Source organism: Nycticebus coucang, chromosome 13 (genome assembly GCF_027406575.1).
Source record: "Nycticebus coucang isolate mNycCou1 chromosome 13, mNycCou1.pri, whole genome shotgun sequence".
NCBI classification, from domain to species: Eukaryota; Metazoa; Chordata; class Mammalia; order Primates; family Lorisidae; genus Nycticebus; species Nycticebus coucang.
The window spans coordinates 101918581-101932799 of NC_069792.1; the positions used below are offsets into that span (position 1 = coordinate 101918581).

At 60.6% G+C, this 14219-nt stretch overlaps 2 protein-coding genes across 7 annotated transcripts; both read right to left on the reverse strand.

Moving 5' to 3' along the window:
* Nucleotides 1-104: 104 nt before the first annotated feature.
* On the reverse strand, nt 105-10151 carry MROH6 (maestro heat like repeat family member 6). 4 transcript variants are annotated; one of them, XM_053558438.1, is made up of 14 exons: nt 8341-10151; nt 7969-8121; nt 7690-7844; nt 6981-7098; nt 6550-6737; nt 6328-6465; nt 6081-6195; nt 5833-5976; nt 5588-5761; nt 5214-5381; nt 4576-4695; nt 4262-4364; nt 4086-4151; nt 105-3997 (listed from the first exon to the last, which is right to left on the reverse strand). In XM_053558438.1, exons 1-14 carry the CDS (start codon nt 8617-8619, stop codon nt 3756-3758), a joined length of 2163 nt encoding a protein of 720 aa, XP_053414413.1. In that variant the 5' UTR covers nt 8620-10151; the 3' UTR covers nt 105-3755. The 4 variants fall into 4 exon arrangements, with proteins under 4 accessions (XP_053414413.1, XP_053414411.1, XP_053414412.1 ...); XM_053558436.1 differs by having other exon boundaries at nt 6081-6465; XM_053558439.1 differs by having other exon boundaries at nt 3773-3997; nt 4086-4129; nt 6081-6465.
* Nucleotides 10152-10281: 130 nt separating this feature from the next.
* Nucleotides 10282-14089, reverse strand: NAPRT (nicotinate phosphoribosyltransferase). 3 transcript variants are annotated; one of them, XM_053558484.1, is made up of 13 exons: nt 13391-14038; nt 13168-13295; nt 12996-13078; nt 12647-12777; nt 12444-12559; nt 12060-12256; nt 11847-11987; nt 11530-11614; nt 11347-11433; nt 11163-11265; nt 10664-10818; nt 10472-10579; nt 10282-10399 (listed from the first exon to the last, which is right to left on the reverse strand). In XM_053558484.1, the coding sequence occupies exons 1-13, from the start codon at nt 13614-13616 to the stop codon at nt 10340-10342; spliced, it is 1620 nt and encodes a 539-aa protein (XP_053414459.1). In that variant the 5' UTR covers nt 13617-14038; the 3' UTR covers nt 10282-10339. The 3 variants fall into 3 exon arrangements, with proteins under 3 accessions (XP_053414459.1, XP_053414460.1, XP_053414461.1); XM_053558485.1 differs by having other exon boundaries at nt 11353-11433; nt 13391-14018; XM_053558486.1 differs by lacking the exon at nt 11847-11987 and having other exon boundaries at nt 13391-14089.
* Between the last annotated feature and the right edge of the window lie 130 nt (nt 14090-14219).

The following is a 14219-nucleotide window of genomic DNA, read 5'->3' on the forward strand; positions in this document are numbered from 1 at the left end:
CCACTGAAGGCCCACAGGGCAGGGTCTTGGAGAAGTGGTGACCTGGACTAAAGACATCAGCCTTTACTCAGAGGTAAGAGTATAACTGTTACAAGAGGCCTGCTGGCCCAGGCCATGCCCCTGGGAGTCCGGCACTCTCAGAGTCGTTGACTTCACAGTTCGTAGGGACCCAGGAGAGACATGCAGCATGACGGAGCAGAGAGCTTGGATAGCCCGCATCAGCGGGGATTGCAGTCTACCCACTGGCATCACCCAGCCTCCACCCCACCAGGGTACACCATCAACCCATGCCTTGCAGGACTTGCTAAAGAGAAGGGACAGTGGGTTTGGCTATGACTGGGACATTAAGCCTCCAGGAATATGTGAGATTCAAGTCCAATAATGAAATTAGTATTGAAACAGAAGGCAGGGCGGCACTTGTGGCTCAAGGAGTAGGGCGCCGGCCCCATATACTGGAGGCGGCGGGTTCAAACCCAGCCTTGGCCAAAACAAAACAAAACAAAACAAAAAAACTGGAAACAGAAGACAGCGCATCCAGAATATCTTACATCCGAGTTACAGACACCTTGAGTCTGGCCACCCATACACAATGGAGTGAACAGCTCAATGCCTTTCAGTCTCATGGTCCTCCTTTGAAAACCAAGGACACATGGGATGGGCATGCCAGGTCCTGGAAGGCACTAAGGTGGGCACACAAGGGACTGCCCTTGGGGCCCAGAGACCTTCAAGGCCAGTCCATAAGACAGGTCTTGGCCAGCCACATCCAAGCCCTATTTGGACAGTCCAGTGCTCTCTTATGACACAGCCCATCAGAACATTTGGGTGTCAAAAGTGAGACTGACCTGGCTGTGTGGCCAGAGGCTGCCTGTGAGAGGGGAGTGCACGTGTCAGGGTACAGCCACTCATTCATGCTCCAGTCCCAGCCCCCAGTCAGAAGACTAACCTCTGGGCCCGCCTTCTGCAGTGGATCTGGTGGACCTGGGAATTGGAGCTGTGGCATCCCCGTGGAGGGTCCACTCCAAGAGGCTGCATGGATTTGACATAAACTTCATATACTCTGGCAGGGAGTCCAGTGTGGCTTCCAGCAGTTGCGTGGGTAGACACATACTCAAAATAGGCAGATGGGATGGCGCTTGTGGCTCAAAGGAGTAGGGCGCTGGCCCCACATGCCGGAGGTGGCCAGTTCAAACCCAGCCCTGGCCAAAAACTGCAAAAAAAAGGCTCAAAATAGGCAGGTGCATCATACAAGAGAAAGCCTGTGCTCCCAATGCCTGCTATAGAACAGGGCACAGGTGCATGGCCATGGGGAGCCACCTTCTCAGCATCTGAGTTAGTTCACCATGCTGTGGGACGCAGAGCACTTGTACCTGGTGGAGGCAGTGGGTCTCACAGGTTTGATCCAGGGTCTGGCTCTCAGGTGAGGGAGCCAGGTGAGCTGGGGGCCAGGCTGCTCACTGGGCTGCCACTGAGGGGATCCATGCTGGCTGCATCCCAAAAGCCACCCCAGGCTTGTGCTAGGCCACACTTTCTATGGGTGTTTCTGGCAGGGATGCCCACAATCTCCTTTGCTCCCTCCCTCTTTCCTTTACTGAGTGTCTGACAGACTCCTGGCCTCTCCAGGATTTCCTCATACAGGTAGTCTGTAGGTTAGGAATAAATAGGTTCTGTAGGCTTTTTTCTAAGTTGGATTTATACGTAAGTTGAAACAGGTACATTTACCCATTATCTGTAATAGCCCCTGTTCATAAACGTGAGTCATACATCACCTGATGTTTGTAACTTGGGACTGTATGTACATTTCTTGTATGTTTAATTCTGTTTTGGCATCTGCTTTGAAGGACCTGAGCAAATCCACCAAACTTTGCCCCTGGCTCCACAACCTGCCCTGAGGATGATCTACACAGAAACCCAACCCCAGTCCTGAGCTCCAACCCTGTCTATCCAGTGGTGTTGGAGCTGAGGAAAGCTTCTCTTTGTCTTAGGGCAAACCCAGCCTGAACCCAGGCACAACCTCCACCCTAAACCTGCCTGACCTTAAAAACCCTGCTGCAAGACTAACCCTCACCTCAGGCCACACCAGTCCTTACAACCTGTTACCCCAGCCCAGGCCAGATCTTGAGCCAGTCAGCTCATCCTAATCACATTCTCAGACAGATACCAACCTCTTCCATCCATATGTGTTTGTTTTTATTTTTTTGAAACAGAGTCTCGGTCTGTCTCCAAGCTGGAGTGCAGTGGCATCATCATAGCTCACTGCAGACTCGAACTCCTGGGCTCTAGCAATCCCCTGCCTCGGTCTCCCAAGTAGCTGGGACTACAGGCACTGACCACCACACTGGCTAATGTTTTAATTTTTTGTAGAGATGGGGTCTTACTATGTTGCCCAGGCTGGCCTCAAACTCCTACTCTCAAGTGATCCTCCCGCCTTGGTCTCCTAAAGCAATGGGACTGCCAGTGTGAGCCACCATGGCTGACCTTCATGTGGGAGCTAGGGAGACAGTAAGGGAAAGACCCCATGCCTGCCCCTGCTGGGCCCAGTCTGGGGAAGGCCCCAGGCCTTTATGAGGCTGTGCACACTCTGGTGTGTGTGAGGTGGCCTCTCTAAGGAGAAGACTGGGAAAGAGGCCTTGCAGAGTAATAACATTCCCAGGCAGGCATTCAAGGTGGGGGAATCCACCAAGCCAGGGCTGGAGAGGCCTTTCCCTTATGTATCCAGGTACACATTCCTCATTCAACCCTGTGCAGGGTTCCGGGTGCTGCTGCAGGTGTCAGTCTGGTAGGGGAAGGCATGCAGCACCTATACCCAGGCCCACAGGCGCAGTCAAGGCAGGGGGAGGTCAGGGGTGTCTTCTGGAGAAGGCCATGTTTTGGTGGGGCTTGATATGATGAAGCGGGGAGACGGGGATGTTGGCCAGGCTGAGAGGTGACACCAGGTGTGGACAGTACAGGTCTACATTTTTTTTTTTTTTTGACACAGAATCTCACTCTGTCACCCAGGCTAGAGTGCAGTGGTGTCAATCTAGCTCACATCAACCTGAAACCCCTGAGCTGTAGCAATCCTCCTGCCTCAGCCTCCTGAGTAGCTGGGCCTACAGGAGCCGGCTACTATGCCTGGCTAATTTCTCTATTTTTAGTAGAGATGGGGTCTCACTCTTGCTTAGGCTGGTCTTGAACTCCTGAGCTGAAGGGATCCTTGCAGGGTCTGAGTCAGACCCCTGATCCCCTGGCTCGGCCTCCTAGAGTGCTGGGATTACAGGTGTGACCCACCACACCCAGCCTAGGTCTACACTTCTTGAGCAGAGAGAACATAAGCCAGGGACTTCCAGATGCCGGCAAGGACCGGCACAGGGCAAGGAGTAAGGGTGATGGTTATAGGGATGGCTGAGAAGGCCCCGATAGGCCCCAGAGCCAGGGCCAGGCACCAAGTGGAAGCCTGGGAAGGGGTAGGAGGGTAGCCTGTGGTGGCACCAGTTTCAATGCCCCCACCAGGCCCAAGGTTGGGGTGCAGGGCACACTCCAGGGGACTGTTAGAACAAGAGGCCAGGTGGGGGCAGATGCACCCATGTGTACGGGGGAGGGGTGGGACAGAGGATGCTAGCTGTCTTTCTCTGGCACATGGCTGTCAAGGTGGTGGCACCTGGAGAGGAGTCCTGAAGGTTAGGCACCAGAGTGCAGCACCAAGCCCAGGGTACCCCTCAAGCAGGGCCGGGACTGGACCCAGTGTGGGTGGGGTGACCGAGTCAGACCCCTGATCCTCAGGCTGGGCGCAGTCCAGAGCAGCCCCAGTGGCCAGCAAAGCTACGGTGCTGGAAGGGGCTGTCAGCATAGACCGGAGGGGGCCGGGTGGGCCGGGCACAGAGTGGGGCCGGGCGTAGGCAGAGATGGAGGGGGCCACGGGGTCGGCCCTGGGCATGGGTCAGCAGCGCCACCTGCTGAGCAGACACTTGCGCCGCTGCAACCACTGCAGGCTGGGGGTCACTCTGCAGCTGCCCCAGGTCTGTGAAGAGAAGAAGGCTCAGGGGAGGGAGGGACACCTGCCACCTCCAGGCTCCCTCCACCCCACCCCCTGCAAGTTGGGTCCTCACCCTGAAACAGGGAGTCCAGCAGATCCTGGCAGATGCGGTCGGGGCTAGCATGATGGACAAGGAGGCCTGGACCACAGTGAACCTGTGAGCACTGCCCCCACACCCCAGCAGGGAGGGGCTGGCCCAACTCCCTGAGCCCTGGAGCAATGGACAGTATGGCCACAGGACTGTCTTACCTATAAGCACAGTGGCTGCATGGCGCAAGGGGTCCTCTGGGCTCCGCAGGTATCCCTGGGTCTGGCTTAAGAAGCTGGGCACGTGGCTGGGGTATTGCCGAATCTAGGGACACAGGGGCTCATGGCAGGACAGGAGGCTGCAGAGGTGAACCTAGGGCCTGGGGTACCACAGGGAACCCCCGGGGCAGGGCAGCATGGCTGGGAGCCTGCTGATCAGGTCCAATGCAGTGGAGACTCAATTTGGGGGCCCTGGTGAATACAGGAACAAGCTGCAGCTGCACACCCCTCACCCTCACTGTGCTTTCCCCACTGACCAGGCGGTGGCAGATGCGGCTCAGGGCCTCAGGGCTGTCGTAGTGGGCCACAGTGACCATATCCTCTAGCAGGCCCCAGCAAAGGGCCTGGTCACAGCGGGCCAGGGTCCACTCTGAGCTCTGGGATAGGGGAAGGGAACAGGATTGGGGGTCCAGGAAGAAGCAAGAGGTGGGGAGTGGCGGGAGTGGCCAGAATGAGGGTTGAGAGAGTCCAGGGTAGGCCAGGAAACTGACAGCCTATGACCCCTCCACCTGAGTTCCTGGGGGACTTGAAGGTTTTTTTTTTTTTTTGAGACAGAGTCTCACTACATCACCACTGGTAGAGTGCTGTACCATCACAGCTCACAGCAACCTCAAATTCTTGGGCTTAAGCGATTCTCTTGCCTCAGCCTTCCTAGTAGCTGGGATTACAGGCGCCTGCCACAACACCCGGCTATTTTTTGTTGCAGTTATCATTGTTATTTAGCAGGCCCTGGCCGGGTTTGAACCCTCCTGCCTCGGTGTATGTGGCCGGCGCCCTAATCACTGAGCTACTGGCGCCAAGCCGGACCCTGAGGTCTTGTCTCATACTCTTCCTTGGGAAGGTGAGGTAGGCGTGGGGATGGGACAGAAGTGGGATGGTCCCGGAGGCGGCTGACCTCAGCAGTGTCCCGGCTTGGGTCGTGCAGGCGCAACAACAGCGGGACCAGACACTGTAGCACCAGCTTCCTCAGGGGACCACGGAGCCCCAGCCGCAGCCCGCCCTGGCCCCGGCGCACCAGCGTCCCAAGGAGCCCCACCGCTGAGGCACGGACTGTGTCCCGGGCCTGCGTGAGAAGGCGCGGTCAGGGCAGGCGGGAGGGAGACGTCTGAGAGGTTGGGAGGGGTGGCCGGTGTGAGCGAGGCTGAAACTTGGGGCGGAGCCTGGAATGGTACCAGGTTGGGGAGCCCATAGACCCTGCAGGGGAGGGGCCTGGGGACAATATGTGGGCGGGGGCGGGGCGAGGCGGGCAGGCCAGAGGCCCCGGCTCACGTCGTCCAGCAGCCGGGGAAGGCGCAGGCCCAGCTCCGTGCTCAGGAGCCGCACCGGAGCCCGTGGCCGCAGGAGGAGCCTCCGCAACGCGCCCAGCGCTGCTCCCACGAGCCTTGCGTCGTCCTCGCCCAGCGCCCCCAGGAGCGCTGGCAGCAGCGTACTCACGTGCCGCACCTGCTGGGGCAGGGAGTCGTAGTCACCCACTAGCGAACCTCTCCGGGGCCCCTCCCAGTCCAGCTTCTCACCTTCCCGCGACTCAGCGCGAGGTGGCCGAGGCCGAGCAGGCCCAGCCAACGCACGGTGGGCTCAGTGTCGCCCTGCCAGGTGAGAAGCCGCTCCAGGATGACCTCCTCCCGCAGGAGCCGTGCAGTGGGCGGGCTCTGCAGCAGCTAGGCGAGGAACACAGGGTGAGAGCGCTCGGGGTCCCTGTGCAGGCCCGCGCCGCAGGGGGCCCACGTCCACTCCTCACCGCTCATCTGGGAAGCAGACTCACCCCCGTGAAGAAGGCCATAGCCGTGAGGCGCTGCAGGTCGTTGGCGCTGCGCAGCCGTGGAAGCAAGTCTGCGAAGAGACCTCGCAGGTGGTGGTCCGCGTGCGCCACCATGGCACTGGGATGGGTGGAAATGGGAGCTCCACCTCCACTTGGGGGCTCAACCCTCATGGAATTCCCCATATGACCACCCTCATACCCTTGACCCCTGCCCAGCACCACCCTCATACCCTTGACCCCTGCCCAGCACCTGGCCAGCAGCAGGACACCCTCCAGGTGGGTGTGGGCTCCCACCAACCTCCTCCAGCCTCCTGCCTGCTCCATACATGTGACCACCATGCGGCCCCCATCCCCAGTGAGCAGGGCCTTCAAGGCCTCCAATGCACAGCTGTAGGTGGGAGCAGCAGGTGAGCAGGCAGTGGGGGCCGAAAGGGCACTGTTTGTCCCCACTTACCCCCATGTTGCCTCGCACCTGGCATGGCTGTGTTGTGGCCCTCGGTGGGACAGGACCCAAATCTTGGGAGTATCAGGGGCATGTGCATAGCTGTGAGCCAGCTCATGCAGTTGTGTGACCAGCGCCAGCAGCAAGTGTGGGTAGAAGCCCCGTGTGGCTCCCACACAGCCGGAAATAGCCAACATCTCCCCAAGAGCCCGTGTGGCCTGCAGGGCAAGGGCCCATTCAGGCCTAGGCATGCCCTGAGCCACTTGAGCACCTTGAGGGGTGGGCATGCTTCACACAAGACAGGACAGAGCCTTAGACACACATGGGGCATTCTGGACGTGCATGGCTCGGTGTGTGTGGGGGGAACCCGCTGCCCACCACACCCCTAAACCCAGGTTCTGACTCTCTCATCCACTTTGGCCTAGCAGTGCCCCCTGGCAGTGCTGGCTGGAGCCACCTACCGCCAGTGCCTCCAGCTTGGGCCCTGATGTGGCGCTCAGCACCCACAGCAATTGCACCAGCACCTGCCCATTTACGCGCTGGTTACGGCTTAGGCTGCGCCAGAGCTCAGCTGCTGCCCTACGGGTTGGGGGCTGGCATGAGACAAGGGTCGGGTGCAGCACTGGATGGCAATAGGATGCAAGGAGTCTCCAGGCTGTAGTGGAGGCAGCCACGGGGACTATAGCAGGGGAGAGGCAGGTGAACCAGCCCCCTCCCCTCACCCCACAAATCCCACAAAATAGGTGGCACTGCGCAGACCCCAGCGCTGCCACTGATGACATCACCTGTTGGGTAAGGACCTCCTGTAGTCCTAACAGGTCAGTGACAGTGAAGCAAACTTGGCATTAAAAATCACCACAGAGAATAGGACCAAGGCCAGGGGCAGCAGGGCCAGCAGCCACCCAGCTCCTTTACCCACTCTGAAACACAACCCCAGCTGCTCTCCAGGGTCCACTGGAGATGGAAGGCCAGCCCCAAGACAGAACCCCAGCACCTGAGACCTTGAGGTGGGAGCAGTAGGGGGAGTTTGTAGAACTAAAGGTGGAGGGTGAAGGACAATAAAGAGTTTCTGCTCCCTTAACAGCTTGGGGGCAGACTCTATGCCCAAGCGGGAAAGAAGCCACATGGCCTGCCAGAGAGCTGCTGCACAGGGCAGGGCAGGTGGGTTACCAGTCAAGGGGCAGCGAGCGAGGTAGCAGCGCACACACCACGTCCCTTGAATGCTCCAGGGCCAGTGCACTCAGCACCCGCAGGGCCGCCCGCCAGGGCCTCCCCTCGGCCAGGCTGGGCACTTGTTCCAGCAGCCCGCACACCAGAGAACGCACCTGGTGTGTAGGGACTGACGTCAGGCCCCAGGCCACCTCTGACCAGCGCCTGCCCCCACCAGTCAGGAGCAGCCTGGAAGGGCCCCAGCAGGGGTCTCTCAGGTAGGAAGGGGTAGGGGCTGACCTGGTCCTCCAGCTGTGCCCCATGGACCTCCAGGGCTGAGGACAGGGTGAGCGCTGTTGCTTGGGTCCCTGCAAAGCCAGCCTCCTCCAGGCAGACAGCTGTGTACAAGGCAAGGTCTGCGAGAGCCCTCTCCTCCGAGGAAGTCTGGGAGGCCTAGGGCAGAGGGTGGGGTGTTTGAAGTCCCAGAGCTTTCCCCAGCCTCCCCACCCCTCCCAGCTTCCTACAAAGTCCTGTGCCTTCCTTCCTCCCTAGCCCACTTACCCTGACCTTCCCCCAGATCTGGCACCCCTCTGTCCATTTGGCATCCTCCTGAACTCAAGAGCCAGGAGCCCCCAGGCCCACCCCCACAGCATCCCTTCCCTCACCTCTCACCTGGTGGGATCCCCGCTCCGGGGCACTGTTTGAGGAGCAGGGCTCACTGCCAGCTGTGGGGGCAGTGGCCCCACTTCTAGGCTCAGCCTTGACAGGGAGGGCAGGTGCCTGGGGCTGGGGTTCAGCCTCATGTTCAAGCTCCCAGGGCTCAGGCAGAGGGCCTGTGAAAGGGGGTCCCAGGGGCTGCCTCTGGCTGGCCCTGATCCCTTCAGCCAGAGCTGTCAGGGTTATAGTCCCCACTGGGGCCCGCCGGGTGCAATCCCACATGCCCCCAGCCATGGCTGCCCCAGCCTGTAGTACCTGTCCTGTTCCTCCTGGGAAGTTGTGCCCAAGCCTGACCTAGAAGCAGGCCCCGGGGCGGGACCAGGGGCGGGCTCTAAGATAGGTGTGGTGGTGTGTGTGTGTGCTATGAGGAGGGGACTGGGCAGCTACCTGAGGTGCCTGTTGTGAGCTTGAGAAGGGCCTTCCTGCCCAGGCTGCTGGAGGCCAGTGGCCAGCCTGAAGCCTGAATGTCTACAGTCTGGTTTACCCACCAGGATCCTGGAAGGGGCAGGATCTCTAGGAGATGGCAAATACACAAAGGGGGTTAGAGGCCCTTAACCCTGACAACGAGCCCCTCTTAGCCAGGGCTCAAGGCAGTTGTGCATATCCCCAAGAAGGGCCCAGAGCATCCCACCCAGAGCTGAGGCCTGACCCCAGCACTCAGGCAGCAGCAGGGGCCCCACTGGGCCAAGCCCCACACTCTAGCCCCATTAGACATCCTGGAATGGGCATGAGTGGGTGAACTGTCACCATCTCTAAGCTCAGGGCAGCCCAAGGAGGGGAAGACCAAACAAGGCCACAGGAGCTGTTGCATCTTGTGGGTGCTCATCCTTGTCGGGAGGGGGACCCTCTGGGTCCTGGCCAGTTCTGAGGTGGTGTCCTCCACCCCATCTGGGAGTACACAGCTAAGCCTGGTACCCTGTGCGTACCTGGGGCATATGTACCAACCTGTCTCCTAGTTCACACTCCTTAGGCTGGCCTGACCAGGCCTCTTCCCCAAATCCTCACCTCTGCCCTCCCCCAACCACATAGGGGGTGCTGCCCAGCCCAGTGCCCTGTGGAGCCAGATGAGCTGGTCTGGTGGAATACCTGGGCGGGCAGCGGTGCTCCTGGAAGCACCCCAGACAGATAGCATTCACCCCCACGCTCTTGCCTGTCTGTGCCACCTCAGGCTGCCTGGACAGAAGCCCAGGCCCCCGACTTCCACTTCCTGCCAAGCCTGGAGCCTCTCCTGAGCAGTTCCTCTATAGCCCAAGTACCAGGGCTGGTGGAGCCCTGAGACTAACTTGCTGGCACAGAGGTAAGACCAGCCCCATGAGCAGCCATGCAGGCGTCGTTTGCAGCTCAGTGGGTTCCTGGAGCCTCAGTTTCTCCTCCACCCTTCCTCCCCTTCTCAGGTTGCTGGCTCAGGCACCAAGCCAACACCTAGGTGGCCAATGACAGATGCCAGGGTTGTAAGGCTGGCAGTAGCAACAGCAGGGGACACCGGAGTTCCTTCTCTCTTGGCTTGAGAATTTTGAGATATCCTTAGAGGCCCCAAACTAGGGGGCAGTGCAGGCATGGGTACCCTCTATCTGGCATTGGCCCCACCCCCATCCCCCCAGCTCCCTCTGATGAGGACAAGTCTTCAGCAGACTTGTGAAGGTAGACACCGGCTCTCCCCCCACCTGAGGTCCCGGCTGCTCCAGTGTCAGGTTGGGCTTCCCACAACCCAGCTCCCTGGGCCAGGGACACCCCTCGCTACCCTTCAGGCTTCCAACCAGGGCTATCCTCCCACCCTTGCTGGACCTATACTTCCCTTGGGAGCATGAACCCTGATTTCTGACTCTACCCCAGCCCTAGAGGCCCTGGGGGACCAAGTTGAGCATCAGGTTGGGCAAACAAATGACACTTGACAAGTTGTAGAAGATAGCAAATAATTCATGTTGTCTCCAGGCAGCTCCTACCACAGGGATTCTCACAAGGGCCTTCCCCGCAGACTGTCCACCAGGGCCTGCAGCTTCTCTGACAGTGCTACCTGCAGAAGGAGAGGTGAGATGGGTGGTTGTGGGGGCAGAGGGCCCAGGGTGGGCAGCGGGGCTCCTCCCACCTGGTACTGTGCAGGGCTCTGCAGCTTCCTGTGCTCAGTGCTGAGGCGGCTCAGGGACAGTTGGGCAAAGGCCCTGGACTCTGCCAATGACGGCAGCGGCTCACATGGCTGCAAGAGGAAGGGAGGCTGGCTTGGGTCAAGGCTCAATTGTTGCTGAAGGTGCAGAACAAAGGGTTGGGTAGGGGCATTTACCTGTCCCTGCTGGACCCAGAGTCGCAGCAGGGGCTCCACCTGGGCTGGCTTTACAGTACGGGGCTCCTGAGCCCCCCGAGGCCAAACCCTTAGCTCCTGCCCAGCCTGTGGGGGTGGCTCTTCTGCCAACTGCAGCAGGTCCAATAGCAGAGACCCTTAGAGGAGGCAAGATTAATGTGGGGGTACATGTACACTTAAAAGGGAAGAGAGGGGCAGTGCCTGTGGCTCAGTGGGTAGGGCACCAGCCCCATATACCGAGGGTGGTGGGTTTGAACCCGGGCCTGGCCAAACTGCAACCAAAAAGAAAAAAACAGCCCTGAGTTTGTGGCAGGTGCCTATAGTCCCAGCTACTAGGGAGGCTGAGGCAGGAGAATCGCCTAAGCCCAGGAGTTGGAGGTTGCTGTGAGCTGTGTGATGCCACGGCACTCTACAGAGGGTTATAAAGTGAGACTCTGTCTCTAAAAAAAAAGGAACAAAAGAGAGATGGGAGGGTACTCACCATCAGAGCCCAGGAGCCGGAAGGCAGCCTTGCTCCCTGGCAAGGTCTGCTTCTCAGGGTCCTCGGTCAGCTTCATTCGAGGCTGGCCTCCCACAGACACCAGCTGCAGGGCGAGCATGTTGAGATGGCTCCTCATTCCCCACCATCTTCATTGCATCCCCAACCCATGAGCCCCTAGACCTACCCCCACCTTATAGACACAGCCCAGAGAAGGCTGTTGGGGGCAGGTGACTACACTGGTGCCAATGCCGATGACGTTCACCTCGCTGCCCTGGGGGGAGAGAGGAGGTGGTAGTGAGCCCAACCAGGACCTCCACGGGACTCCAGGCCCTCCTCAGCACCCTCCGCCTGCCCCTCCTCCCCCCACCTCCTGGACTAGCCGAGCCAATTCCTCTTCATCAATGTTGTTGCTGACAGCGATGGGGACTGACTCCAGCCAGGGCACCTGGAAGCTGGTATGTGGTGGAACAAGGGGAGGGGTGGGGGCAGCCCCCTCAGATTTTCCTGATTCACTGTGGGCTCTCCCATCCCCTTCAGGCACACCTACACTCAGCCCCCTGAACCCTGCCAGAGCCTGTAGCATCACCCCTAAAACTAGGCCAGAGTCCCTCCCTCCCTGCCCCCTCTATGTCCTAGCTCCCCAAGGGGTCTCTGGGCAGACACACGCCTCCCTAAGGCACTCACTGGGCTGCAGTGGCCCGGAAGACCCCACGGACCTCCTGGGCCAGCTGAAGCAAGTCACCACTGTCCAGCCTTACACCCACGGCCCGATACCCCAGCTCCCCTAGTGCGAGGGCTACCGCCAGGAAATTGGGTACACCACTCCTGCAGGTGTGGAAGGAGGAGTCAGGAGCTGCCGCTTCTCTGTGGAGCCCACCCAGAACACCTGGGGCTCACCTCCATACACTATAGGAATCCAGCAGGCCCTGGAAGGCCCGGGGAAATGCCAGGGCATAGGCCACAAATGCAGCCCTCTCCCCTGGGTGCGGTTCCTGCACCCCCAGCCCCAGGTGGGCACACACCCGCTCCAGCCACTTCTGTACGTTGGCAGCCAGGTCCACCCCAGCGCCCTCACTGGAAGCCGGAGCCAAAATCTGTGGAGTCAGGTGGTTGAAGATCTGGGTCCCAGGGTGAAGGGCAAGGCCTGGGAGTGGCCAAATATGACCCGGGCTGAGGGCAAAGGTAATGCACACTGGCTCCCAAGTAGCACTCTGGCTACTTGCCCAGTGTGCACAGATGGGCCTGGCCTACCCCTCCTTGGGGTTGAGAGGATTTGCTGACCGGGTCAGGTGGCACCTCACTGCCTGAAAAGGAGGTGATGAAGGAGTGGGCCAGGGTCCCGGCCACTGGAATGCCCCGGAGCTGCCCAGCAAGCACATTACTGCTACTGTCGAAGCCTGGGGGAGGGAGTCAGGCCAGATTGGGGGACTCCTGGGTCCTCCTGCCTCCTTCCCAGCCCCTGCCTCATCCCCTCAGGCCCTCACCACCCAGGTAGCTGTAGGTGGAGGCTGTGAGACCCCCATTCGGGCCCTGAGCGCGTCGCAGGCCCATCTCCAGCAGCCGCTTCTCTGGCCCAGCAATCAGTCGGAGCCTGGCTGCGTTGGTGGCCACCAGGCTGTGAGGGACAAGGGGGCAGGAGACCGGGTTGAGGCTCGTGACAAAGTTATCTGGGGCCTGGAGTTCCAGCCGCGGAGCTCCACCGTCACCCAGTATGTCCTGGAGAGCCCCCACCAGGGGAGCCAGCAGGAATCCTCTCCCTAGCTGCGGACCCCTGGGTCTCCACCCAGGAGCTCCGCCCCTCCGTCCTGCTTCCTACAGGGAACCCCAAACCACCTGGCATAGCTGACCAGGCACAGTAGTGGCGTTTCCAGCAGCTGCACTACCAGAAGTGGCCCCGACACCTGCAGCAGTGGCACCTGTGGGGGACGGGTGCGGCGTCTGTCATCTCTGGTGGCGACCTGTCCCAGGCCGCCCTTCCCTTCAGTCCTGCTCACTCTGCACTCACGCCAGGGAAGGCGAGGGAACCCTCAGGCAGGGCCCGCACCGTCACCCCTGAGCAGTCGAGGGCCCGAAGGTGCTGGAAGAACGCGGGGTCTGTGTCTGCGGGCAGTACAGAGGCCAGGAACTGCACGTCTGGGGAAGAAAGGCACCGCGCTGGGGCGCGTGCTGGCCCGGGGCCAGGGGCGCCCCGTCGGGCTAGGAGAGTCCGGCGGGGGCTTGGGGGCTACCTGCGTCCCGCAGGCGGAAGTCGTGCAGGAAGCGCACGCAGTCGCGCAAACCCGCCGCCAAGGCGAAGGCGCCGCCAAAGGGGCAGCGGCGGAAGAAGAGCTCGAACTCAGCGTGGACCCGCTCACGGCCCGCGCGCCAGTAGCCCAGCGCCATAGTGGCCTGGTAGAGGTCGGTGAGCAGCGGCGGCGCCGCCGCACTCCCCTCGGGGTCCCACTCGGCCGCCATCGGCCCCACTCGGCCCCGCTCGCCCGGACTCTGGCTCAGCTCGGCCCGCCCTCGTGACGCACCCCAGCCAATGGCCGCGCCCCTGTGGGGCGTGTCGTAAACCCGTTCAGGACAGGACGGGCTGCGACACCAGGACGTCCACCTCTATGGGCAACGCAGACCTCATGGTCTCCAGATGCTCAGAGAGACCACAGCAGCTGGACTCCGGATGGTGTGGGGGACATTATCCCCAGCCCTAACCGAGGGCTGAGGTCCTCTTTGAGCTTGGCCAGGTTATGATTACCTAGGATGCTCCCCGCAGCAGCCTGAGCCGCCTCCTCCTAGCCAGGTCAGAAGTGCAGCTCAGAACCTGCCGCAGGGTTGGGAGGGTAGAGGACAGACCCAGCCAGGCTTCATCCCTACCCCATCCAAGAGCAGCCAGCGTTTTCCCAGGCCCCGGAATGAGGACAGAGGTTGCAGCACCAGGCTTGCAACACAGGGTGCACAGGATGGGGCCAACTGCCCAGGAAAGGGCCAGGGGGCCCCTTACCCACCCCCAACCAGCACCAAAACGGCCTTGTATGGTTATGAAGGCCCAGTCAGTGTGCCCTAGGTTGGGGGTCC